General features: G+C 35.8%; 3 protein-coding genes across 5 annotated transcripts; 1 reads left to right on the top strand and 2 right to left on the bottom strand.

Moving 5' to 3' along the window:
* The first annotated feature begins 2287 nt into the window (after nt 1-2287).
* On the top strand, nt 2288-6332 carry LOC111881552 (uncharacterized). Of its 2 annotated transcripts, none has more exons than XM_023877945.3 (6): nt 2288-3901; nt 4055-4110; nt 4214-4444; nt 4528-4819; nt 4985-5181; nt 5268-6332. In XM_023877945.3, exons 1-6 carry the CDS (start codon nt 2771-2773, stop codon nt 5413-5415), a joined length of 2055 nt encoding a protein of 684 aa, XP_023733713.1. In that variant the 5' UTR covers nt 2288-2770; the 3' UTR covers nt 5416-6332. The 2 variants fall into 2 exon arrangements, with proteins under 2 accessions (XP_023733713.1, XP_023733712.1); XM_023877944.3 differs by having other exon boundaries at nt 2291-3901; nt 5262-6332.
* A 3757-nt stretch (nt 6333-10089) lies between these two features.
* Nucleotides 10090-13361, bottom strand: LOC111881505 (protein DETOXIFICATION 30). 2 transcript variants are annotated; one of them, XM_023877890.3, is made up of 8 exons: nt 12912-13355; nt 12264-12805; nt 11815-11901; nt 11592-11648; nt 11262-11500; nt 11055-11173; nt 10880-10966; nt 10091-10449 (listed from the first exon to the last, which is right to left on the bottom strand). In XM_023877890.3, exons 1-8 carry the CDS (start codon nt 13236-13238, stop codon nt 10348-10350), a joined length of 1560 nt encoding a protein of 519 aa, XP_023733658.1. In that variant the 5' UTR covers nt 13239-13355; the 3' UTR covers nt 10091-10347. The 2 variants fall into 2 exon arrangements, with proteins under 2 accessions (XP_023733659.1, XP_023733658.1); XM_023877891.3 differs by lacking the exon at nt 11815-11901 and having other exon boundaries at nt 10090-10449; nt 12912-13361.
* A 2848-nt stretch (nt 13362-16209) lies between these two features.
* On the bottom strand, nt 16210-21318 carry LOC111881554 (cysteine-rich receptor-like protein kinase 2). Its single transcript, XM_023877950.3, has 9 exons — nt 21121-21318; nt 19543-20388; nt 18755-19438; nt 18520-18633; nt 18273-18409; nt 17911-18121; nt 17577-17811; nt 17201-17351; nt 16210-16956 (listed from the first exon to the last, which is right to left on the bottom strand). Exons 2-9 carry the CDS (start codon nt 20357-20359, stop codon nt 16615-16617), a joined length of 2691 nt encoding a protein of 896 aa, XP_023733718.2. The 5' UTR covers nt 20360-20388; nt 21121-21318; the 3' UTR covers nt 16210-16614.
* Nucleotides 21319-27513: the final 6195 nt, after the last annotated feature.

Below are 27513 nucleotides of genomic sequence, written 5' to 3'. Positions count from 1 at the left end.
GGAATAAGAAAACGCGTTTTAGAAGAGAAATATTTCTTTGTCGCTTCAAAATTTCAAATATCGTAGGAAAAATGATTAAAAATATATATAAACTGTTTAGAAAATTCAAGTTATAAATATAATTTAAAAAAACCCAGGGTTGTTCATTATTCGGATAAAACCGACTTATCCAATTGGACAATTTGCTTCTTGTTTAAAGTTGGATAATATTATAATTATATGTCGTTTTAAAATGTTTCGGTTTTTGAAAACCGAATTATAAAAACCGATCCAACCGAATTGTAATTGGATCGGATCAGATTGGATTTGAAATTAGTTTGGACAATTCGGATCCATGTTTTGAAAACCGAAATCAATTTGGATTTACTTGATTGGATCGGATCAAACCGATCCATCCAAACGAACACCCCTAAAAAAACAGTTGAAATTCAAAACTACATATTTTAACTCCTATCTTTAGGTAAAACATTTTTTTTTGACTTTTAAAGGTTGATTTTTTTTTGATCTGAAGTTGTGACAACTTTTTAATTGTCATCGTACAATGAGTGAGATGACAAACGGGCAACAAGCTGTGCCGCTACGCCTTTTTGAATGGTAAAACTAATTATTTTAAAGACTACATCCGAAGATCTAGGAGATATAACATTACTATGCATGATTTGTTGTACTCTTTTAAGAAGCTCTACCGCATCCGGTGCGAGGAAACCAAACGTATCAAATGCAAATGATATGAACACGTGTTGATTTTCCAGGCACGATCTCTCATGTTTGGTGACTTTGCATGTGGTTGCTTTTAAAGCAGCATGTCCTGCTGTGAAACCCCCAACCCTCAGGCCCACGAGAGGGGATACCCCTATAAGATCCACACATGCATGTTTCCCTCCGACCCATCCAAAAATCAAAATGTCAGCCGGTCTGAGGGTTGACCTTCCTTCTGTCGGGTCAGTCAAGAAATTAACAGGTGTCTCTTTCTTTGCGGAAACCCCGACACGTTTAAATATGTCAAACACGACATCCCTAACCATATCGTGCTTGTATTTGAACCCCGATAGTTCTTTACAGTGAACTGCATGCTCCCCAAAAGAGTCCAAACATGCCTTGCGACACACATGACATATCTCGTCAGCTGGAAAAATGAGAATCATGAGTCGATATTTGAGAATAGTATGATACTCCACGGGAGACATGTGTTGACCAAGCCCATCTATAGGGATAGCCAGAAGAAATCTTGAGCACGTGGTGCACGTAAGCACTGGAAAACCACTTTCTGCCGAGCCGTCATGTCGAAATGCACTTCCATGTCTTGGACAATTTTATGAAAAAAGACACTCGCCAGTGTATTCTGGGATTTAGGGGGGGCGGTGTCTTTAGTAGTAAAATTGTTAAGGTCAAAATCTGGAAGCTCGTTGCGAAGGGATGCCAAGACACAATCATAGTTAGAATCCATACCATGTATACTGCTATCCCGTAAGATGTGGTCTTGCAATACCCAAGATTGGGCCCTTGAGGCAACAAAAGCATAGGAGGTAGCCTCTACTGCCGAGTATAAACCCAAACCCCCAAATCTAATAGGTAAGGAAGCAATTCGCCATTGTATGTCACCAAAGAAAGGGCCTCCACAAACCACAATGTCCTCAATCGTCTCGCGTAATCCATTGTCAAAGAATATTGTTGCCTCCTCCATGTGAACGGGTTGACACGTCCTCAACCCAAAGAAAAGCTTAGCAATACTCATACAAGACCGAAGAAGAAGGAGCTCACTCTGGGGGTCAGACAATTGTGGAAGAAGGCGCATCAAATTCACAGCGTTTTCGGCTCTCTTTATGGCTAGGTTGCGAATGAAACTAGCATCTCTACTAACAACTCCCCAAAAGAAGTTTCACCCCCAAAGGATGCCCATCAATAATAAGAGGGTGTTTGGGAAAACTTTTTAAATGACTTTTGCCTTTTAACTTTTCTAAAAAGTTATAAAGATGTTTGGAAGATGCAAAAGTTCTTTTCAAAATAACTTTTGGTAAAGAAGAAAATGATAGGTTTTCAAAAGTCAAGAAAATGTGACTTTTTGTAACTTTTAAACTTTTAAAGCTAAATCACATTTAAAAGTCAAAAAATATTACCCAATCATTTTTTAAAACCCACTTTTGGCTTATGTCTCCTCAAAAGAACTTTGAGGCTTAAAATTTTTTCCCAAACACCCCTAATATTGTATTGGTAAAGTTCTATAAATCATTTTAATTTTCTTACACTATCAACACTAAAACACAACACCATTTACAAATTTTATGTTATCACAATTAGGGCCTGTCCGTTATACGAACCTTCTTCATGTTGTCATGTTGATTTTAATGTTAAAGTGACCCCTCAAACGCTCTTTAACACAAACTTTCTTCATGTCGCCATGCTTTCCTAGATTGGATTGATTGCTGTCATTCTCAGTTTCTCACGTCTTTCTGCCTTCCTTCATTCTTACTATCGCACACACCAAATCAACAATTGTGTCCAATAAATCCGAAATTGAGAAACGTCGCTGAAATTCCCGCCAAATTAGGAGTCGGCGTCCAGGTCGACGTTTGCAATTGAGGCTGAACATGGAAAAATCCGATCCAATAGTCGATTCCCTTATCGATCGGACCTATTACGTTCTCGATTTGGCGCGCCTTTACTGTCGATCCGATTCGCATACCGACTGCGTTTTGGTACGACTCCGTACCGCTTTTGGGTACAGCGCGTTCAGAACGTAGATCGTGGGCATTGAGCGATTTAGGTAACTATGGAAGACAAGGAGAAGGATAATTCGATAAATGATACAACACTAAATTCCATTACCAAAGAGGGGGAGGGGGAGATATTGGATTGCATTAAAGACACCGAAGAGGAGGAGGATCGGGAATACTCTTCTGAAACGGTCAAAGTCGACCATCAACCTACTGAAAAATTGGAAACGGAGGCCCATCATATTCAGGAAGAATCTTCAAAGGATGTTAGCCATGTCACTTCTGCAGAGGATGGTGAAAAGATAGGTGATGACTTGAATAATCATGAGGATATCAGTAAAAGTTCATTATCTGAAAAAACAGAGGACAATCAAACCGACCCTAAAGATAACACTTGCAGTAATAAGGAAGAAGGGCTTGTAGTTGATGGAACTTGGGAACCTATAATGGAAGCCAATCCCGGAAAGGCTTCAGTTCTCACAAAGTTTGTAAAGTTGAAGAGCTTATATGCAGTCTCTAATGTATTCCACCGTCTTTCCAGAAAAACTGATGTGCAGAATGATTCTGATGAAAATAACAAAAACATAAAGGAGGTAAAGACAGATGAAAGAGAAAGCCAAGAGACAACACTGGAGAAGGATCAGGATGAGGGAAAGAACAAAAAGGAGGCGAGTCTGAGTCTTGAGTCACCAAAATCAATAGCAATGAAAGGAAGGGTTGTACTATATACAAGGTTATGGTGCGCAGATTGCAAAGAGGCAAGGCTATTTCTACGTAAGAGAAGGCTCAGGTATTTGGAAATAAATGTAGATGTGTACCCAGGTAGAAAATTGGAGCTAGAAAAGATGACTGGCTCCTCAGATGTGCCTAGAGTGTTTTTCAATCAGTTCCCAATTGGAGGGTTGAATGAGTTAAAAGGTTTGGATGAGTCTGGTAAGCTACAGGAGAAAATAGAGTATGTAACTTCCCAAGGGCCATCGCCAAAAGGTCCTCTACCACCATTTTCAGGGGAAGATGACGTGTCAAGTAGGGGTATTGTAGATGAATTAGCAGTTATAGTCCGGAAGATGAAGGAATCAATTGTTGTTAAGGATCGTTTTTATAAATTTCGGAGGGTGACCAATTGTTTTCTGGGTTCAGAAGCTGTAGATTTCTTGTCAGAAGATCAACTCTTGGAACGAGAAGAGGTACCAATACCATACTTTCTTCTTTCAGTATCTTCATCGATTGCTACAAATTTTAGTTGATTGTGAGAGTGGTTATATTCAACTCAGCTTAGTCTATTATTGTAGTTGTTTGATTGTGATTAAGGGCTCTAATGTCATTTCACATACAAATAGGCTATTGAATTCGCCCGGAAGCTTGCTAAGGAGCTTTTCTTCCGGCATGTTCTTGAGTGAGTACTGAGTAGTTTTATAACTTTTTGAGCTAAAGTTTGTGTTGCCCTTCCTTTTACTCTGTTTCTGATTTGATATCTGGTTGTGTGTGCATAAACCTAGAGAAAATACTTTTGAAGATGGCAATCACCTTTACCGATTTTTGGATCAAGATCCTGTAATAAGTCAGTGTCAAAACATCCCAAGGGGTATCATTCAGTCTAAGAGACAACCTCTTGTAGAAGTTTCACATAGGTTGAGATTTTTACTATATGCCATCCTTGAAGCCTATATATCAGAAGATGGAAGGCATGTTGCTTATAGAACTATCCATGGGAGTGAGGAGTTTGCAAGGTTAGTTCATATACTCTCTCTTAACTCTCAATCGATTTTTTTGAGTAAAAGCGATTCATTTTTTTTTCTTTAAAAAAAAAAAGGTTCTTAAGGATTGCAGAAGAACTTCAAAGAGTTGAGCTAAGTAGAACAGCGAAGGAGGAAAGACTTGCTTTCTTTATCAATCTATACAATTTGATGGCAATTCATGCAATACTTGTGTGGGGTCATCCTGAAGGAGCATTGGATAGAAGGAAATTGTTTAATGAGTTCAAATATGTTATTGGTGGGTGTGCATATTCCCTTTCAGACATCTATAATGGCATATTAAGAGGCAACCAAAGACCACCATATACTCTCATAAAGCCCTTTGGTATCTATGATAGACGCTTTAAGGTCTGTGTGTATATATATATATATATATATATATATATATATATATATATATATATATATATATATATATATATATATATATATATATATATATATATATATTTCAGGTGTATATATATATATCTCAACTGTTCCTTAGAAAATGTATATATAAATGTTTTTCAGGTGTCTCTTCCCTATGCTGAGCCTCTTATACACTTTGCACTAGTTTCTGGAAATCGATCTGCCCCTGCTCTTCGATGCTATTCTCCTAAAAACATTGATGTGGAATTGGTGGAGGCTGCTCATGACTTCTTACAAAGTGGGGCATTTGTACTTCATGTGGACTCCATGACAATATCAGTTACTAAAATACTCAAATGGTAAGTAAGTTACAATGAAAACATCTTTATATAATCTGTTTTTCTCCTCACAAAGAAGATGAGATTGTAAAATATGATAGGTACAGTGTGGATTTTGGGAAGAATGCAGTGGAGGTACTGAAACACGCTGCAAATTACTTGGAAGTGGAAAAGACACGAACCCTTTTGGAATTGCTTAATAAGAGTCAGTTAAAAGTGGTATATCAGCCTTATGATTGGAGATTAAACAGCTAACATTACCTACTCAATGTAAAACACTTCAGGTTAAATACTACATCCACCCATCCTTTTTACTTAAAAAAAAATTCACTGCATAAACAACTCTCGTGACACCCCTCCTTTTCTTGATGAGTGGGCCACGTCATGAGGGCTCTGTTGTAAGTTGTTGTTAAATTGTTTTGGGGTACGTTTGTTACACATGGTATATAACAGAACAGAACAGAACAGGTTGTGGTTGTACTGTATTTGACATGCATTGGACTCAGACAGATGTGAATAGGACAAAAGTTGCAATTTTTTGTCCCATCTCTTGTCACTTTTAATGATTACTACATTATATTTTGAAAAAATCTACCCTGTCCTAGAATTGCCATCTAAATACCAAGCAATTTTCATTGCTATGATTGTGTAGATTTGTAAAAAAAAAAAAAAAAAAAAAAAAAGTAATTGGGTAGATTTTTCAAAGTACAATGCCTTAATTAGAAAGTAAAATGAAAATACAATATTGTTATAGAAAATGAAAGTAGGGTGCTATAATAAACAGATAAATGAAGGTGCATTGCTATTTCTTACATTTAGCCCTTTATCATGTATTCTTATATCAATATAGTTTTTGGGTACAATCCTTTTGTTCATTGTAGAATCAGAATCGTGAAATCCAGAGAAATATATGTTTATAATAATTTGTATCTCAAAAAGTTAACTCTGGAAGCTCACTTATAATAGATTCTTTCTTTTTGTTACTAGCAATGTGTGCGTGTTATTCCAAAAGGTTGCAATCATTGTCTTGACAATTGTAAAAGGATAGCTTTATTTACTTTCTTCATATTATTAAACACTTGTATCAAGTAAATGTTTTAAGATTTAGTAATTGCACATGCTCTCCTCGAGAATGGTTAATTGTTTAGTTTAAAGTATTGATTTCCTGGTTATATTTGTTGCCATTTTAAATGATTGTATTTTGAGGTTTATAAAGTTGTAGTGATATGAGATACATGTTGTGACATTATGCTCTTTTACACTCTAAGCTTAGCTTAACGTTAGTTGGAAGTTTGCTCATGTTTGTGAATGACTTGGTGATAAATTAATGTTAAGAAAAAAAACCATAAACTTAAAGGATGTAAGGTTACATTATCAATTATATCCTTTTGGTAAAGGAGTTGGAATGTTTAATTTTGATGTTAACCATAGTCATTATGTAACTTGAAAAAAAGAAATGGTATAATGTCGTGCTTTTCTGTCGTTTCATGAGTACGTCTACAAATTATTATTAGTTTTATATTAAATGGATTGAATGTAGTAGTATTAAAAACAGTTGAAACCTGTACAATGGTTTGCTTGTATTTCACTATACTAGGTCTTTTAGACTGCATTTATTGGTGATTTTTGGTGACTACGACATATACATAAGACAAATGAAAGAAGAAGAAAAGCAATAGGGCAACCGTTCATAACGCTGTCCAACTATGTAATGTCATATATATTCCACAAATTTATCTTACAGATTTTGTTGATCAACCATTATTAAATAACAATGATGAAACTGAGTATATTTCATGTCTTTATATTTGTGTTCAATGTTTTTAAATTTTCCTTTCGAGATAGAAGAGTTTACATTGAGTTGTACAAAGCTGAGCCACTACTTCTTCTTAGGATTCAAAACTAATTCTTTTAAAAACATCTATAGATCTTGAGGTCATAACATTACTATGCATTACAGATTTGACTGTATTGAGGAATTGTATGTCTCAGGCGCAAGAAAACCAAAAGTATCAAATGTGATGTAAACACATGTTGATTATACATGCACATTTTTTTGTGGTTCGTCACTGTGCAGTAGGCAACTTTAAAAGTTGTTTGCATCATCGTGAAACCCTCACTCCCTAGGCCCACAAGAGGAGAAATCTCAGTTAGATCTACACAAGTGTGTTTCTTTCTCACCTATCTAAAAACCAAAATGTCAACCAATCTAAGTGTTGATCTTCCTTTCAATAGATCAGCTAAAAAGTTCACGAGTGCTTCTTTCTTGACTGAAACTTTGGCATGCCTAAAAACATCAAAGAGAACGTTCCTTACCATATCATGTTGATACTTGAAAACATTGGAGCTCTCTACAATGTACTGCATGCTCCGCAAAAGACTTTAAGCATGTCTTCCGATAGACTAGGCATATCTCATCAATCGAAAATATAGGAATCATGTGGTTATACTTAAGGATAGTACAATACTCAACGGATGGCACATGTTTGCCAAGACCCTATATATGGATGGCCAAAAGAAAATCGTGAACATGTGATACTCGTAGACTTTCAAAAACCAATTTTTGTCTAACAGTCATGTCGAAGTGTATGTTCATGCCTGGACAATTTTACTAAAGGGGCACTCGTCAATCAATATACCATATGCTCATTGGTTTTTGGTGCTTTGGATTTGAAGACATTCAAAATGACTATATACGATAGTCATTGGAAGGGCGACTACTATTCGGAAAATGAAGAATTGTTTATAGGTATGAGAGCACACATCTATAAACTGCTAATGGGAGTCAACTACTAGGGTACCGAATGATTAAATCCCACTTGAGAGCTTCAAGATAACCCTCGAAAAGGCCACAGACATACCACAACGGAGGGGATTGTGGGGTGTTTTTTGTGTTGGTTCCTGGAGGCGTTGATCACGGGAAAACCAATTTCTATAGAGGGTAAAACCAGTCCATGGGCTATGGGTTATCGAAAATGACTAGTGGAATTTTTTTATAGTACAAGGACAAAGATGATTTGAACATCTTATTCGTATTATAACCTATAGACACATCTTTATTTAGTTTATGTATTTATTAGTTGTTTGTTGATTTTAATTACATTTATATTTTATAGAATCAAAAGTTATACATTTTTTAAAAGCAAAACTTATACATTATATAAAACCAAAATTTGTACTAAAAGAAAGACCACATGTTACACGAAAAAAAGGTAAAATGTGTTTTGGAACCATGGTCCGGATCGTACTCCAGAATTCCGAACAATGACTTTCGGAGAATATGGTTACTTTACAAAAAAAAGGTCATTTTTGTCAAAAAGATTATTTATGAGGGTTAGATTACTCAATTTCCCCCCAAAAAAAAAAATCCCAAAACAACAATAGTCTTCGGTGACCTTCTCCCCTGTTTTCCTTAAAGGCCTTCTTCGTCTCTAACCCCGTTCCCGAGTTCAACTTAACGAGAGAAAGGAAAAGAAATTGGTGGAAATGAGAAGAAAGGAAAAGAAATTGGTGTTCCCGAGTTTCATTAAAGGAGGGAAATGGAGGGAAATAGGATGATCACTTTCCCTCCTAACTTTCCTTCGGATTTGGGAGGATTTGGAAAGAAATAACAAAATGATTCATTTTCTTTCCACTTCTTTCCAACTCGGGAACACAAAAAAAATTTGTTTTCTTTTCCTTTCTCTTCTTTTATCTCGTGACTTTCTTTTCTCTTCTCTTCTGTTCTTTTGTTAAACTCGGGAACAAAATTGTATCTTTGTTGTCGACCATAATTTCCTTGTCGTTTGTACTGTTGCCTCAGTTGCGGTATTGTGTCGCCTTTGATCCTTATTGTCTCGTTATTGGTTGTCTTTCCAAAAACCCATATATGGGTAATGGGGTTAGTTTTACCCCAAAATTTTCATAATTTCATGAAAGTATAAGAAAAAAATCCATAGAATCAAGGAATTTTTTTTAAGGATTCAGTTCGAAATAAGAATTTATAATGTTTTTCTTTTGTCCTTTTTCCCATAGATCTGCCATTAAAGTCCTAATTCTCCATATCTGAAAACTTGAAAAAAGATCCAGGGTAGGAAGGAAAAAAATGGATGATAATGTCTTACAGGTAGATATTTCTCACGGGGTTACAGGTTTGAATGTTTGATTCATGTTTGTAGTTCAAGCGATTTTTTTTTGCAAGGAGAACGTTTATGTCCATCAGAATGTTGTTGGGTTACAATTGACCTAGTAACTGAAACACAAAAAACTTGTGTTTCTACTGGTGCAGAAGGTATACTTTAGCATGGAAGAAAAGGTCCCTGGTTGAAGCAACGTGAGATGGTCGGTGGTGATGGCCTGGTAGAATGGAATGGGAAGAACCCGAGAAGAAGGTTCATTTGAATTTTATTTTTGAGTAAATCACATGAATGGTTCCTATGGTTTAGGATAATTTACGTGTTTTGTCTTTAACTTATTTATTTATTTTTTTTTAACTCGAAAGTTTTCTACTATTTGTTTTTGTTACGCGTTTGGTCCCTGTCTTACCTAAAAAAACTGTTTTTTTTATAAACTTTTTAATTTATTTAAATAAACACACCTATCCAACCATTTTCTCCTATTTAAATAATAGTTTTTTTAGGTAAGACAGGGACCAAATTTATAAACTTTTTAATTTATTTAAATAAACACCCAACCATTTTCTCCTATTTAATTAATAGTTTTTTTTAGGTAAGACAAGGACTAAAGACGTAATAAAAACAAACAGTAGGGACCAAACACGTAACAAAAACAAATAATATGGACTTTCCGAGTTAAAAAAATAAATTAGAGAGCAAACATGCAAATTATCCCAAACTATAGGGACCATTCGTGTGATTTACTCTTTATTTTTCTTTCTTTTATTAAAAAGTGGGGTCAAAATTATATTACTGTCTTTTGGTAATTAATTTTCAAATCAGTATGATTTGGTAAATAAGTTTTATGACTACCCAAACGAGAGATTTGTCATTTTCTCTTAAGATAAAGGGACCATTCTAAAATATTAATAACAAAAACTAAAGTACTAGGAGTCTAGGACCCATCTGACCTTAAAATCTTATAAGGTAAGTGAGCTATACTAGCACCACTAAAACACTTGTATTACTACTATACATTAGTGTCATTTGGATTTTGATCAACTCAAGTATACGATACTGGAATAATCATTTGTCATGATGGCCTTTTGAATTGCTCTTTCGGTCTTTCTTCGTCATGATCTTTGTTAAGAATGTCACCACCCCAATGTATGATTCTATCTCCTGCAATGTTTGCCTGTGTTTTCATAAGAGACCAAATGTTGTTCATTTAGATTTTCTTTCCATATTATACAAGTGTGAAAATCTGAATATGTGAATGCATATCCCAAAAAGACATGGAGCTTACATTATCAAATGGGATAGAAAAACACTAGACATCAATGACCAAGCTTTCTAGGTTAAATTTGATTATGGTGAGGATGAGAAACACATTGAAATCTTTTGCATTCCACTCTTTCCGAAGGGATAAAAAGTTTCTAAGTTTCAACTTTTTGCCTATTGATACACTTTTAGTATATATACGAGACGCAAAACACTATGTTTACTCATGCATAACAAACAGAGCCTTATGTATTGAAAATGATCATTTCTTTTAGTATTGTTGTTGCCACAACCACTTGCATGTCTATATCCTACATTTATGACATATATTATTTTGTTCGTACCTCATCATTCCAATTAGTTCGAGAAACCATCATAAGCAAGAGGAAACATTGCATGCTTGCTCCCAAAACCATTCCAGACCATATTCCCTGAGATTCAAAGATCAAAGTATCATGGTTAGTAAGATCAAACCATTTCACTTGTAATAATTTCAAGGTACCATAAAGGAGATATGACCTTGACACCCATATCAAGTATGAACCCTAGAAAAAGACCCAACGGTATGCCAAAAAAGAAATACGACCCAAAATTCATATAGGCTACCGTGGTCTGCCACCCTGCTCCAATGACAACCCCTGCAATATGCAACACCAATTCAACATCCACTAAGGTATGACATGTGTCGCTATTGTGAAAATGTGTCCTTATTGTGATTTGGCATACCCGAAAGAGCGAACCGAATGTTGGTGATGATTATACTGACTCCAAGTAAGGATGTGAGTTCTTCTACAAGTCGCATTACTTCTGGACTGCTAGTGAAAAACATAGGGTATCTTCTTTTGTACACCATAAGAATTGTTATGCAAAGAAGTCCAACTAGAAGTGAAGTTAGGGCTACGACTACCACCGCGAATCGGGCGGTTCTTGGCCTTTTGAACCCAAGCTCGTTTGACACCCTTACACTATGAAAAAACAATTACAAAAATCAAATTCGTTAAAAATTGTTAGTGCTAATTGCCAAATGGAAATTTTTGATCCGGGTTAGGTACAAACCTTACGGCTATATTGAGACCTAAAGAAATTGTGCACACCCATCCTAATATGTTGAGGCTGCAATTTAAGAAACAAGGTTAGATTTACCGTTTCATCATACATGTTGTTTTTCTTTTGTGGATTATGTATTAGAATAACAATTTTTTTTTAATTTTATATGCTACAAAAGCGTTATAAATATGGTTTCAAGGTTGGCTGCAAAGGTGGGTCCGTGAACTCTCACCACACAGATAATGCATCAACAGAGGTTTCTGGATTTTCAAAGTACCCCGCAAAAAGAACCAGCGACATCATGTACCAAGTCTCCAAGCTGCAAAGACGTCACTTACAAATGTTACAATGTTTATATTCATTCTCCCTTCAATAATAGCCTGAGTTTTGTTGGGCTTTAGTGACTCAGACTTGGTTGGAGCTTGGACCGGGCCGTGAAGTAATTAGATTGGACCGGCTTTTTAATCCGTTCTGGGCTTTGACCAGACCAAACTTTTGGACTGATTCATGACAGATTTTTAAGGTGTAACTGTAAGTGCAAGTTCTAGTGTTCTACGATGAGTCTTCGGAAAAAGTATTGACTTTTTTAAGGTCTTTAAATCGTTGAAATTGGAAAATCTAAGTTTTTTTTTTTTAAAATTGTTTAATTATTCTGATTTTAAGTTTTCCTTGGAATCTTACCAAAACATTACGGCCGTGGTAAACGAAACGTGAAGAAACCCCTTCAGATTACGAAAAGCTTTCCAGGAAAAACCAGACCACGCTTCACCACAACAACCCCACATAACGTATGCGATCTGAGCCAAGGTTATGAACCACCAGGACCCATCAAGAACCACCGCCGCTCCGGCTAGACCCCACCCGAGCTTCACCATGAACAACCAGCTCAAACACACATGGCTGAGAGCTGCCACCACAGAAATCACTGCCATAGGCATAATGTTGCTTTGTGCTTGTAAGAATTTAGCTATTGGGATCACCGTGGCGTAAGCGAATAGCTGTGGAATCATCCAAACGGCAAAGCTTCCGGCCGCCATTGATATAGTTGTTGTCTGGCCGAGCAGGCGGAGGACTGAGACGCCGAATATGAAAGTAAACATGAGGACCATGGCGGCGGTGTTAAGGACTATCCATGATCTTTGCAGGTAGACTCCGAGCATCTCGATTTTTCCGGCGCCGTAGGCTTGGCCACATAGTGTCTCTAAAGCACTTCCCATCCCACACTACACCCCATAAATAAAATAGTTTATAAACGTTTAACAAGATGAATTAATTTAAAAAGCTACGAAATTTGCATGCGTTGGTATTAATTACTGGATTTCAGCATACCAAGATGGACAAAGAGAAGCCGCCAATGACGGAGTTCTCGACGGAGACGGCGGCGAGTTGGATGGTGCCAAGTTGTCCAGCGAAGAGTTGGGTGGTGGCGCCGAGGGTGTACTGGCAAAGGGATGTGAAGATGGCTGGTCCGGCCAAATACCATAGTCTTTTAGATTCCACATAAAACTCCTTACAAAAATCTCCAACTCCATTGATCTGCACGCCATCTTCATCTGCTTGACATGTCAAGGGCGCCGCCGGTAACCTGCTTAGGATTGTGTAGTTATTGGGACAATTGTCACCGGAGAGAAGTGGCTGCTGCTGTCCATTCTCCATGAAGGTGTTTACAGAACGATAAAAATGTTACTGCAATTTCTTGCTACCCATTTAATTGAAAAGATTTATAGATTATAATTTGTATTATTCTAATATACTTTGTTGATGACAATACACTAGTAATCTGAATGTCGCCACGTACTGCTTTGTGTTGGTAGAAGTATTAACTTCAATTAAATTATGACAATGTGACCGACCAGAAGGTAAATTTTATAAAGAAAATATATGCAGAGTTAGAACTTGGATGATAAAAAAAGGGGAGATATGCATATCGGTAGATAATTGAGGGGTATTCTTTGTAATTTCACGGAAAGCGTTGCAAAGTGGAAGTTTGGAACCCGGGGATCATGGGAGGGATCCACGTGTAGGGGGGTTTAGAAATGTCATCAGATATACATTCTATTTCTTTGTTTTATCGACACAATCCCAAATTATAACTTTTCTGGCTACGGGTCGAAAACGAACCAAACCGATTCAAAGCTAAATTACCTGAAAACCGAATAAGGGTAATTGCATGAACTGAAAACCGAACCGATTAACCAATTACGGGTTCGGTTTGATTCGGGTATTAATCCGTTTGGTTCAGTTATTAACCGAGTAACATGTATAAGATGATTAAGAACCTAATATAATCGAAAAAAACCAAATAAACCGTATTAATATTCTATAATCCAAATAACCTTAATAATAGAATAACAATGTATTTTTATATATCAACATAAAATATTCAAAGACTAACATAACATAATAACACATTGAAAGAATTACATTTATATAGTAGATTAACATAATGAGAATTAACTTTTTACTTGAGTTTCTTGAGTTGGTGCCTAATTTTTCATGACTAAACAAAATAGGAACTCGTGAATCCTTAGAGACAATAGAAAATGTAGATTTTTGAAAGTCCGAAACAAAAGGAAGGATCGACAAAAGTGATTTCGAGTTTGGAAATAGTTGTGAAGATTTGTCGATTTTGAAACGAAGAGAACGAGCATATGACTTTTTTCTGTTATGAACGACGATGACAGAAGTGTGAATCGTGATTTTGATTTATGTCGATAAACGAAAGGAGATGAGGAATGCTTATTCGGGTCGGATATTTAGAACCGAATAAACTCTTATTTGAGTAACCTGAACCAAATAACCTAAGAACCGAATAAGCATCATATAGATATCCGAATCAAATTGCTTATTCGGGTCTATTTCGGTTCGGTTCGGTTCGGTTTAGGGTCGGATCGGTCTAAGCATATTGTAGGCTCAAGACAAAAACAATATAGAGACCATTCAAAAAATATATTTAAACTATTTTTGGTTGATATTATCAAGTTTTATTCTATTGTTCAACTCAATTTGTCACGTTACAGTTACAACTAACTTATTTTTTAAACTTTTTTAAGTAGTCTATTTGGTAAACTAAAAAATAGTTTATAAGTCGGTTTTCAAAAAAAAAATTATTTTTTTAAACTTTTTTAAGTTGTTTATTTGATAGGTTAAAAAGTAGTTTATAAATTAGTTTTTTAAAAAGCTACTCCAAGTAGCTGTCAGCTAACTTATAGATGTTTTTTTTTTTTTTTTAATTTTCTTATATCAATTATTTATAAAACGTCGTTTTTTATCAGCCAACTGATCAGCTACCAATTAACTTTTTTAGCTAACTATTAACTAGTTTAGCCTGCCAAACATAATAGTATGCCATTGTTTAAGAAAAGACTTTAATTGTTAGAATTTTGTTGTATTGCCTATCTACGGATTAATTTTGAAAGCTTTGACTAGTTTCTTGCTAGTATTTTTAAAATGCTTCTATTTGTTAAGAAACAATATTAACTACTCATATTTGTTCAAAACTTATGATAAAATATTACATTAGAATAAATGTTAGCATGTAAGAACATCATGATCTAGTAAACTTCGTGTCATAGCAACCAATATGGAAGCCATATCTAACGTTAAACTAGTACAACATCTAATATGTCTAACATCATGAATTAATAAAAAATTAAATGGTAGTTTTAAGTTTGATTATAAAAAGGCATATGATTCTAATGGATGGTATTTGTTGAGGGGAAAATGACTTAAAAGTCCAACGAAGTTTTTAAACCATTCAAAAAACCCCAATCAAGTTTTGTTTGTTCATAAAAACTCAACGAACTTAACATTTTGTTTAAAAAGTCCAACAAAGTTCCAAACCGTTCAGAAAATCCCAATTTTGTTTTGCTTAAGTTCGTTGGGTTTTTTTTAACAGTCAAAACATGATTGGAGTTTTTTAAACGTTTTGGAAACTTTGTTGGTCTAACAAGTCATTTTTCCGATACGGTAATAAGTCACGTCATATGTTTCTCTTATTTGACTTCCAGGAAAGTGTAACTTAGTTGGGCTTTTTAGACAAAATGTTAAGTTTGTTGGGTTTTTTTGAACAGACAAAACATAATTGAAGTTTTTTGAACGGTTTGAAAACTTAATTGGGCTTTTAAATCATTTTCCCTTTGTTGAGTGTGTTGCTTATGGGTTTTGGTAATTAGTGGTTGGGTTGGATATATGGTTGCTTATCTTTGGCTTCTTTAGTTTTAGTTTTGGCAAGGGAAAATTGTTATTTTTATGTTACGGTTGGAGATGACGTTAGATTGCATATATAATTGTAGATATGCAAATTTATAGTTTTCATTGCTTTTTTTTTTGACCTACAACTAGCCTAGATGAGCTCCTAGGGATGGTGTTGTGGTATTGGCTTTGAAAAAATTTGGCTAGAAAAAAATTATCAAGTTCTCGCATACCTTTGAGTTTTCAAAATAACTTAACCATCTATATGTATCTATGCACAAGTATATAAAAAGTTATAAAAAAAAGGTCAGCTTGTGCAAGAATATAATTTTTTTTTTAAATTGTAAGAATTATACATAGAAGTGAAGGTAAGTTTTGCAAAAAAAAATGTCCATATCATCTTACTAAACTAAAGTATGTTTGATACAATTGAACAATTTAGTAATAAATGATTCAACTTCTTAAATGATCCAACCTCTTAATGGTTCATTCCTTAACCGTTCACATGATGTATCAAACGCGCCAAATGCCGACCTATTCCTGATGGTTTCATTTATAGATTATAAACAGCCCGCAACTTGTTACAAAAAAATAAGAACATGTGATTGAGCTAGAACATGTCTACTTCCAATCATATTCTCTCTTTTCCAGAAATGGCAAAACGATGAAGTTAGGATATTAATATTTATACAATCTACACGAAGTTGCTCATCATTACAAAAGTGATGATTCTTTCTCTAAAATTTGCTCAAACATATATATATATATATATATATATATATATATATATATATATATATATATATATATATATATATATATATATATATATATATATCTACCTTGGACTAAAAGAAGTATGTGTAACAGTAGGAAGTGAAGCAGGATTGTTTAATCTATGCCTAAAAGCAGTGATTTGAGCAAACTCATTTGTTTCTGTGTCACTTTGAGGTATACAAGGGGGGTTAGAAGGTGAAGGTAAGGGCACAATATTTTTAGATAACATTTGTAGAGCCATAGACATGGTTGGTCTAAGTGATGGAACTTGTTGTATGCAAAGAAGCCCTATGTGTATCACACTTTTTATTTCCTTCTTCATGTTGCTACTGGTGTCATCCTTCAACAGTAAGTTTGGATCAAAAAGCTCCTCCAATGTTCCTTGCTGAAAATTCCTCCATGCCTGAATGTTAGGATTTCATCAACAGCTACTCAAAATGCTATATAAAATAATTGTACTACATATACATTTGAAACCTAGCATGTCATGGGCCGGGCTAAGTATATTCATTTTCTAACATTACTTATATGAGAATGAATGTTATGGATTACAGTTTGCTGAGAACGTTAATGAGTCAATGTAACAGCGTTAAGGATTAAGTATTCAAAGTGTGATATGTTTTGTTTGGTGGGAAATTTCTACTTACAATCCAAAGCAAGCTGTGAGTGTCCTCTGATGTCTGTATTCTTCTGTTTGGGATTCCAGTAACAACCTCAAGCAAAACCACACCAAAGCTGTACACATCCACCTTTTCTGTTAATTTACCATTCAGTATGTACTCTGGAGCCATATATCCACTGCAAACAGTAAACAAATTTAACTGAGAAAACCCCTCCTCATCTAGATTATAAGTTTAAATTGGAATACAAGGGAGAAATTAATTAAAGCTTCTTCTTAAATCTTAACTTAGCCTGCATGCATAGGACTAGTTGTGCAATGTTCAATTTCTTATTCAAGATCATTCTCATTCAACGGAAGTTGAACATCAGAAGAAGAAGAAAATCAAAAATAAAAGTGCTTACAGTGTTCCTGCAATCCCAGTGCTGATATGATTTTTATCTTCTTGAAAGGACCTGGCTAATCCAAAATCAGCAATCTTAGCACCAAGTCTTGAATCCAACAAGATATTAGCAGCTTTTATATCCCTGTGAATGATTCTGGTTTTACTGTTTTCATGAAGGTAGGCTAAACCCTCTGCTATTCCCACAATAATATCAATTCTTTTCGCCCAGTTTAGTTCCTTACCTCTAACTGCATCTGTACAACAAGTTCATAAAGAATTAAATCCCATTCTCATCAACTCATCATGATCGAGTGGCAGAAAATTTGGAGAATTTGGGAAATCATGAAGCTCACCGAAGATGAAATGATCGAGACTCTTGTTGGGTAGATATTCATAAATGAGAATACTTTCAGGCCCCAAACAGCTGAATCCTATCAGTTTGACCAGATTTTTGTGGTCAACACTACTAATGATGTTGACTTCATGATAAAAGTCCCCTGCTCTATGTCGGTGATTGATGAAAAGTCTCTTGGCAGCAATCTCTCTTCCATCTGGAAGGATTCCCTGTCACAAATTGCATTCATTCCAATCATTTGGTATCTCTAAAACAACATAAACCAAGAATCTAAATCATATACAAAAAGATATGAATAAGTATGTTTTATGATCAAATATATATATATATATATATATATATATATATATATATATATACCTTGTATACTGCTCCAAATCCCCCTTGTCCAAGCTTGTTCGCCTCATCAAAACAACCCGTGGCTTTCTCGATGGTGGAGTATTTGAAGTTCAAGCTACTATTGTTCACCATCATCAACAATTGAGTGTCATCAGAACCTAAAATCAATGTTTAACGAAATCAAAACATTCCACAACTTGTATCAAACATCGTGTTTTGCTTTCGTAGAGAACCTAACAATAGTCAAAGAATGAGAGACAAGTCATACCTTGTCGTCTTCTTTTTGATTTATTTCTGCGCTTCCATGCATAAAAAGCAATAATACTCGCAATTAAGAATACTAGAGCAGAAGTAACAGCCATTACAATAGCTATTGTTTTCCCTGCAATACCATAAACAGTAGAAATGATGAATCAACCAAAAAAACCTCCAATATATCTTTAACAGAGCATTTATACAAATACAACCCCTGCCAAGAATAGAAACTAGAAAGGATCACTTACCTTTAGATAGTGTGTTGTGATGATCAGGATATAAGAAATTGGAGTCAGAATACTTCATGAAGCAACCAGCATACAATGCATACCCCTCCGACTCAGGCAAGCAGCCTAACATGGACCTAGCTGCTTTTTGCAAACAATACGTACAAGAATCTGTATCTAATGTACGCCAGCAATCAGCCATTGCATACACTGATTTATTAGCTGTTCCAGAAATAAGAGCCTGTTTTCCAGCATGGTACTCTTTACTTTTAGGTGCTGTTTCCACTGTTTGAAACACAGCCTTTGAGGCTGATTGTTCAAAGGCATTGTTTCTCCTTGTTTTATTCACACATATAACTCTGTCTTCTTCCCCTATATGCTCCCCGAAAAAGCTATAATTCTCATACCTCATAAAGCAACCAGTGAGATAAACCCGACCACCTGTACTAGGCAAACAACCAGGAAGAGTAGTAAGTGCTTCAGCAGAGCATAAGTTGCATTCACGGGTAGAAACACCACCATAACACTGAGCAAGTCCATACACCTTATCAGCTTTTGTCCCTTTAACTGCTGTCCCAAAATGTGAAGTTTCCATTTTGGTGCTGATGTCAGCCATTGCCTGCCCAAAATTCAGACTGAAATCGGTTCTGGTGTTCAATTGCTGATGTTCACAATTCCTTTGAATGAGCTGGCTTTTGGCATTTCCTGTTGATCCATTTGTTATGATTATGATGAGATGAATGAAAGGATTTGCATAAATGGCTATACAGCAAAATGAACTCCTAAAGAAACATGTTTTGAACAATTACCTCCATTATTACCCCGAGTTGAGTCAGCATTAAGAAAATCGATATTAGAATACCTCATAAAACATCCAGTATGTAATGCACGTCCCTCAGACCAAGGCAAGCATTGCAAGATAGAAGAAGATGCTCTCTCCAAACATTCTTTACAACAACTCTCATTCAAAGTCCCCCAACAATCCGCCAACACATAGGTAGACTCATTTGCTGTCCCCACCACCTTTCTTGCAAAGTAGTCCCTGTTTCTTGGTGCATCCCTTGCAGCATCTGAGATGGAGTGTATAGCTGAATCCAAAGATACACCATACCTTGTTGTATTCCCACAAATTACTATGTCATTTGATCCTGCATTCTCCTCAAAGAAGTTGTAGTTTTGTGTTCGTATGAAGCAACCATCAAGAAACACTTGGCTGCCAACACCAGGCAAGCAAACAGGAATAGCTGTACGTGCTGCAGCATAACATATCATACAGTCATCTGCTGAAAGATCACCATAGCATTCAGCAAGTGCGTAGATAAGATCAGGTCCTGTGCCCATAACTGCTGTTGCTCTGTGTGATGTTTGGATTCGGGTGCTGATTTCCTCCATCACGCGCACAAAGTTTGGAATGAAGTTTGCAGAGGTTGCACGCTGTTGAGAACATGTTAAGTTAAGGACTTGCGATCTGGGATCCCCCTCTGATCTATCTACTACTACAAGTAAAATTATCATGATAGCAGATAATGTTATCTGTACTGATCCTTTCATCTTTATAAGGCTAATTTGTCTTGATCGAATGATTGAGGTGTTTTTGTTCTGGTAGTTAAGAGAGCCGTTCAACATGAATTATCACTTCGCCACATATCCCTGGTCTACAGACACAAAGATTAAAAAAATGGTAATACTAATCATTATATGATTGAATTCATCCAGAGAGAGAGAGCCTCTATTTTGCTTAACTAAAACATAATCATGACTTGTAAGAAAACAAAGTCGTAAAACATGATGATTGAACACATAGATACTGCAAAGAGTTTACATATATATTGCCGTTGGTGATACTAGTGACTAAGATTTTTCAAGATAATGAAACAAAAGATATTTTAATATGAACAACTGATTACAAGCATTCGCAACTAATATTAACACATTTCATAGGAAAGAGACTGCTTTACAGTTATCATTGGCGGACCAAAGGTCAATTTTCAAACACTGAAAATATTGTCACTAAATTCTTCTATAATTTAATATGACCACACATTTACAATCTACATATATATACAGATGTAATCATATATGTATACATGACACTATAGACTCTTATTTATCCTCTGATATTCGAAAACAAGTTATCGATTTTATAACAAATATTCACTGCTCTCAGCCGCCACTGCAATGGCAACTTTATGTTGTTATTCTATTATAATCAAATAACTTCTATCAATTTTGAAGTTCACAATTAGCAAGCTTACGCGAACTGACTAGTGATCAAAAGAATCAAACAACTAATAGTCAATGTTGTAAAAATCAATTCGATTCAAATAGATCAACAAAATCATCATACTCATTATTGAAATAGGTAGCAGAAATGTGTGCATTCTTACCTAGTATGTACAGGTAGTTTATCTCGATTGCTGTGGTTGCCTTTTCGAAGAAGAGCTGCTCTTTGTGGAAATTGACGTTGAAATCTGAAAGGTGTACGCTTGGCATGGCATGTGGACGACTTTAAAGGATGACTGTATGAAAGTTTTCTAGACCTAACACCAACACCGAACAACACGATTTTTCTAGGAACAGTAGAACACGGAACAACGCGAAAAAGCGCAGAATATATATTTAGACAATAATTTGGTAAAATTTATTAGATTTGGTACGTATCATGGGCTGATCTACTGAGTTTTTAGCTGGAAGGTGGTATTAGTAAAAAATATTTACTAAATGAGGGTAGTTTTAACAGTATTTACCAAAAGATTGTAAATTTAATTTTCTTAATTTAAAAAAGATAAACACAAAAGCGACTCTCCTTCACACCCTGACACCACTTATGTTTTATCCCTTCTCGTTTTCTTCTCAGCCAGAACCATTTTTACTGTCAAACCAGAGGAAACTTTGAGATGGATCCCAGGGTCGGGACCAATGGTGGTAATGCTTCTAATAACAATAGAATCGTTGGTTATCTAGGAAAAAGAAAATTTTCTAAATGTTGGAGTTTATTTAGGATTACGTTTTTATCTTTATTCAAATTTTCTAGTTTATCTAGTATTCTTAGTTTATCTTATTTTCCAATCTATATATATATATATATATATATATATATATATATATATATATATATATATATATATATATATATATATATATATATATATATATATATATATATATATAATCTTTTGTTGGTGAAATAATAAGAAGAAATATTCAGTATCAATTTATTATGGTATTAGAGCAGAGATCTCTGATAAACTGAAGATTCGCGTAACATGACGGAAGGAGAAACCTCTACGTCGTCATCATCGACCGACAAACCTATCGACATATCATCTCCATATTTTCTCTCATCGGCTGATCATCTAGGCTTAAACTTCGTTGGTGATAATCTATTAAGTGATGGAACTACAACAATTGGGTGAATGAGATGACGAATGCTCTTCACGCCAAGAACAAGTTCGTGTTCATTGATGGTTTGCTTGGACGAGGTGTAATGCTATGGTTCGTGGATGGCTTGTTAGTTCCATGGAAAAGGAAATCAAGAACAATGTGAAATTTGTTGTTACTGCTCGAGAAATATGGGAAGATTTGAAAGAAAGATTTGGGAAGAAGAATGCTCCAAGAGCATACGAACTCAGAAGATCTACTACTATGATTCAACAAGGAAACATAAAGGTGTCTGCTTATTACACAAAACTCAGAGGAATATCCGAATATGGGATGAGATACGATCGATCAATCCAACACCAACTTGTTCGTGTCAACATTGTACCTGCAATATTACAAAAGAGATTAATGTGATGCGTGTAAAGGAAAGGCTATACGATTTCTTGATGGGGCTAAGTGAGGAGTATAGTGTGATAAGAACTCAAATACTAAGCATTGATCCTCTACCCACCTTAGGAGTTGCATTCCACCTTATCAGTCAAGATGAACAGAAAAAGCAAATTAGAAACTCACGTGTAATTACTAATGATTCTGCTGCATTTCAAACATCAAAGAATTACTCTAAGAATCAGAATAAAGGAAACACCAATCAAACAACCAACAAGAAAAGGAATGGTGATCGTTGGTGTACTCATTGTCAAAAGGCGGGACACAACATGGAAGGATGCTTCGAGCTGATAATTGGATACCCAGAATGGTGGACACCAAGAACACCAATCACAAAGACTTCCGTTGGAAAAGCAAAGGTGCAACCACAGGTGCAGCCATGTGCAGCAACCAGTATTGCTGAAGATCCACAAATTCAAGGCCTTAGCCTTACAAAAGGTGAATATGAGAAGCTGATAAAGATGATCTGTGACACTAAAACAAACAACACAACTCTCATTGTAAACATGACAGGTAAAACCAAAACTCATGATGAATGGATTATAGATTCTAGTGCTAGTGAACATGTTGCTCACAACAAGGCATTATTCAAAACAATAAAAGAAGATATAAACAACACATCTGTTACAATACCTAATAGGGATACAGTCAACATCAAAGGAGTTGGTAACATACATATACCAAATGGTTTTGGTTTGAAAAGTGTGTTAAATGTGCCCAGATTCAAGTGCAATTTATTATATGTTAGTAAACTCGCAAATGACTTACAATGTTTACTAACCTTTTTGCCCAAAACTTGTTTCATATTGGACTTACGTACGAGGAAACTGACTGGGATGGGTAAGGAAAAAGATGGACTGTACTATCTTCAACCATTCAAAAGACAAGGGGTGGCGATGATGGTATTGACGAAGCACGAGATCTGGCATAGAAGGTTGGGTCACACGTCAGTGGGAGTTCTCAAGAAAATACAACAATTAAGAAAATTAGGTACACCAAACAAAATTTTTGATTCATGTATTAGGGAAAAACAAAGTAGATTACCTTTTCCTACTAGTTTTTCAAAAACAAGTAAAAGTTTTGAGTTAATTCATGTTGATATTTGGGGTCGTTACAAGCATGCTTCACTTGATGGTTCTCATTATTTCCTTTCTATCGTTGATGATTATAGTCATGGGGTATGGGTATACCTTATCAAAAACAAATCAAAGCTTCATAGCATTTGATAACATTTTATAAAATGATTGAAACTTAGTTTGAAAACCAAATCAAGCGTATAAGAACAGACTATGGGTTTGAGTTTCAATCTCGACACATGATTGAGTTTTATAAAGAAAAGGAATTATGTTTGAAACTTCATGTGCTTATACACCACAGAAAAATGGTGTGGTGGAAAGAAAACACAGGCACTTGTTAGAAATGGCTAGAGCCTTGCGATTCCAAGCATCACTACCCATTGAATTTTGGGGAGAATGTGTAATGACAACATCATATATTATAAACAAACTACCAACTCTGGTTCTTGAAAACAAGACTCCACATGAGATTCTTCTTAAAATGGTACCATCCTATGATCATTTTAAGGTTTTTGGATGTCTTGCCTATTCTCACGATAACATGAAAACAGGTGATAAGTTTGATGAATGAGGACGACTATGTGTTTTTATTGGTTATCCAATGAGGCAAAAGGGTTACAGGTTATTTTATCTTAAAAATCAAAAGGTTTATACCACTCGAGATGTGACTTTTCTGGAGACAAATTTCCATTTAGAGAAGATTATGAAGGTCACAAAACAATTAATAAGGGGTATTTGGTTGACACTTTGGAAGAAACTAATACCAAATTTTGGTGACGAATACCAACGAAGAGATACTATTGAAAGCAACACAAATAAAGAGACCAGTGAAAATTGGGATTATAAAATAGAAGTTGATGATGAGACACAACAATCAGGCAGCAATGATTCAAAAACCATGGAAAATGATGAAGAACCCGATAATAATACTCCAAAATCACCAGTAACTAATGATAGGTCCAATAATCAGGGTCAATCACTTCGACATCATACCCGGATTAGATTTTAGCCCAAGCATTTGAAAGAATATGTCACAAATTGTGACATCCCCATTTTCACAGCTAGAACAGACCGATTTTTGCTTATGCTTTATGAAAATCAGAGTACCTCTTTTAATAAAAATGTTGCGGAATTTATTCCCAGAAAAACACGATAAATACGTTATCAAAGGATTTCCGAAGAAACGTATTTTATTCATTTTAAAACATTTGGGATGTCATCATTAATACAGAAACAGAAGCATAAACATAACTTACATTCATTTACACTAGTGATTTATATCTCCTTAATCTCTCAGTGTAATGTCACTTCATATCGACACCTGTGATATAAATAAACTGAGTGGGTCAGGTTGGGAAACCTAGTGACTAAATAGGGTTTTCAACCCACAATAATATAATTATTATGTTTAAACAATCAAACAATCAACCTAATTACCCATCCCCATTATCATCTTTAGTCTTAAGGATCTACCCTAAGAATCAGCTATTCCTCGTTCATTCATTCCTAAGGATCATCCTAAGGAATCGGCATGAATTCCATCGTTGCCACGGCTTACACAACGGGCACTAAATCTGCATAGTCGCCAGGGCTTAGGCACTAAGTCTGCATAGTCGCCAGGGTTTAGGCATCAAGTCTGCATGATCACCAAGGTTTAGGTATCAAGTCTGCATTATCACCAAGGTTTAGGCATCAAGTCTGCATGATCACCAAGGTTTAGGCACCAAGTCTGCATGGACGCCAGGGTTTAGAGTACACCGGGTGAACACATTGTTCACAACACCTACAGATTGCGAGCCTGCTAGTGTTCCACTGGATTGTCTAGAATAGTCTGTGGTTGTCATCCATACTCTGCTGAATGACGGGGCCATCATTTGGGAAAGGCTTCTCACATCGTCCACCTTTCACCCTCACCTCGTGGTCTATAACACCTCTCAACTCATCATCCAACTCATATTCCATCTATTACATCTACCCATGTTTTACCCCAACATTATCGTAGATATAAATACATATACAGTTTAAATCATTTAAAACATGTATAAAATCGTTCATCTAGCATAGACAGCAAGTACTCAGATAATATGCACACATAGCACGTAATTTATATAAAATACTTCATATCTATGTGTAAGATGAAAGTAACTATGCACTCACTTGAGTAGGTGGTGACTCAGCACTCGGACAACGCTTCGATACTCTCAAAAAAAAATTCCTTCGATAAAACCTAGTATCATTACCGCTAGAGTTTAGTCTAACACTTGAGGGGACTAATTTAATAGTCTAGCTATTATCACTATTATATAAGCGTTAAACAATACTTATATAACCCATAATAATAGCCCAAATACTCCTTATAAGGTCCTAATAACATTACTATATTGAAACATAAGTTATACTAAAGATAGGATAGGTACAACTCACTTACAGCGGATTTTCTCGAAAACCGGGCTTCGCTGGAGCAGCGTTCCCGAGCCGAAAGACTCTTTTCTCGGGACACCGGGAGCCTCAGGGCTTCCTTCGGGAGCTAGGGGGTTTACTTAGGGTTTAGGGGGGGTTTACGAGAGCTAGAGAGAGAAAGAAGTTAGAGAGAGAAGTGAGAAATGGTGTAAGGAAGTGAATGGGTCGATCTTGCTATTTATAGTAAGTTTTTATGACACTCACGTTGTGAGTGTCATAAGACTCACGTTGTGAGTGTCATAAGACTCACGTCGTGAATCTCATGATTCACTCCGTAGACTTGCCAGTTGTGTCCGTAGCTTCGGATGGTGGCCATGACACCTCACGTCGTGAGTGTCATAAAGATCACGTCGTGAACTGGATCTTATCCTCTCGCAGCTTCTAGATTCCAAATTATGACAGAGTATCCCGAGCGTCATAATTCTCATGTCGTGAATTGGATCTTATCCTCTCCAGCTTCTAGATTCCGAATTATGACAGAATGTCGTGAGCGTCATAATTCTCACGTTGTGAATTAGCTAGTTTCGGGTTTTTAAAAGCTAAATCTTCGGAATGCCATAACATTTGCAAACGAACTCCGTTTTTGACGTTCTTTATATCCACGCTTAGTTGGAGACGTTTTCTACAACTTTCATTTAGATCCCTAAGGCTAAAAAGTCCTCTATCTTAAATTCACTATTTACGTCTCCCGGTGCCGTGCCGGTTTTGCTGAAAAACTTCGACGGGCCATAACTTCTTCGTTATAACTCGGATTTCGACGTTCTTTATATGTACGGAACCCTTGATACATATTCTAAAACTTGGTTAAGATTATTTATTATAAATAATCTTTTGTCGAAAAGTCGTTTTCGACCCCTATTATCTCTAAATTGACTAGCCCGGATCTACGGGCGTTACACAGACTTACCTCCATCTCCTCAAGATTCCTTACCCACTCCCGAATCAAGTTCTTAGACGATATATCTTCTCTCTCAATACATTTCATATAATAATTTTTATAATAATCATCGAGCTTTATTGACAGCCACCACTTCACTTGATGAGCCTAAGAGTTTTGCATAGGCTAGTAAAGATCCAAAATGGAAGGAAGCTATGATGAAAGAAATAAAAGCATTGGAAGAGAACAAGACGTGGACCATTACCAAACTTCCTCCGGGAAAGAAAGCTATAGAATCTAAATGGGCATATAAGATAAAACACAAACCCAATGGAGAAGTGGAGCGATCTAAAGCGCGTATGGTTGCAAAAGGATATACGTAAATAGAAGGTGTTGGTTTTCACGAAACGTTTGCTCCAGTTGCAAAGTTGGTGACAATAAGGTGTGCTTTGACCGTTGCTGCGAAGAAAGGATGGGAAGTGCACCAACTTGATGTAAATAATGCATTTTTGCATGGTGATCTTGAAGAAGAAGTGTAC

This window comes from Lactuca sativa, chromosome 3 (genome assembly GCF_002870075.4).
Source record: "Lactuca sativa cultivar Salinas chromosome 3, Lsat_Salinas_v11, whole genome shotgun sequence".
In the NCBI taxonomy this organism is placed as follows: Eukaryota; Viridiplantae; Streptophyta; class Magnoliopsida; order Asterales; family Asteraceae; genus Lactuca; species Lactuca sativa.
This window is presented reverse-complemented; position numbering and strand designations above follow the sequence as displayed.

Excerpts from the sequence above, each read along its gene's own strand:
- LOC111881552 (XM_023877944.3), top strand. The coding sequence starts at position 2,771 with ATGGAAGACAAGGAGAAGGATAATTCGATAAATGATACAACACTAAAT. Across the intron at positions 4,445-4,527 it reads GGGAGTGAGGAGTTTGCAAG|GTTCTTAAGGATTGCAGAAG; the intron begins GTTAGTTCATAT and ends AAAAAAAAAAAG. Across the intron at positions 4,820-4,984 it reads TCTATGATAGACGCTTTAAG|GTGTCTCTTCCCTATGCTGA; the intron begins GTCTGTGTGTAT and ends AATGTTTTTCAG.
- LOC111881505 (XM_023877890.3), bottom strand. The coding sequence starts at position 13,238 with ATGGAGAATGGACAGCAGCAGCCACTTCTCTCCGGTGACAATTGTCCC. Across the intron at positions 11,501-11,591 it reads GGTCTCAATATAGCCGTAAG|TGTAAGGGTGTCAAACGAGC; the intron begins GTTTGTACCTAA and ends GTTTTTTCATAG. Across the intron at positions 11,174-11,261 it reads CATTCGGTTCGCTCTTTCGG|GGGTTGTCATTGGAGCAGGG; the intron begins GTATGCCAAATC and ends TGCATATTGCAG.
- LOC111881554 (XM_023877950.3), bottom strand. The coding sequence starts at position 20,359 with ATGTTGAACGGCTCTCTTAACTACCAGAACAAAAACACCTCAATCATT. Across the intron at positions 18,122-18,272 it reads GATTTGGAGCAGTATACAAG|GGAATCCTTCCAGATGGAAG; the intron begins GTATATATATAT and ends AATTTGTGACAG. Across the intron at positions 16,957-17,200 it reads CTCACAGCTTGCTTTGGATT|GCATGGAGGAATTTTCAGCA; the intron begins GTAAGTAGAAAT and ends CCTAACATTCAG.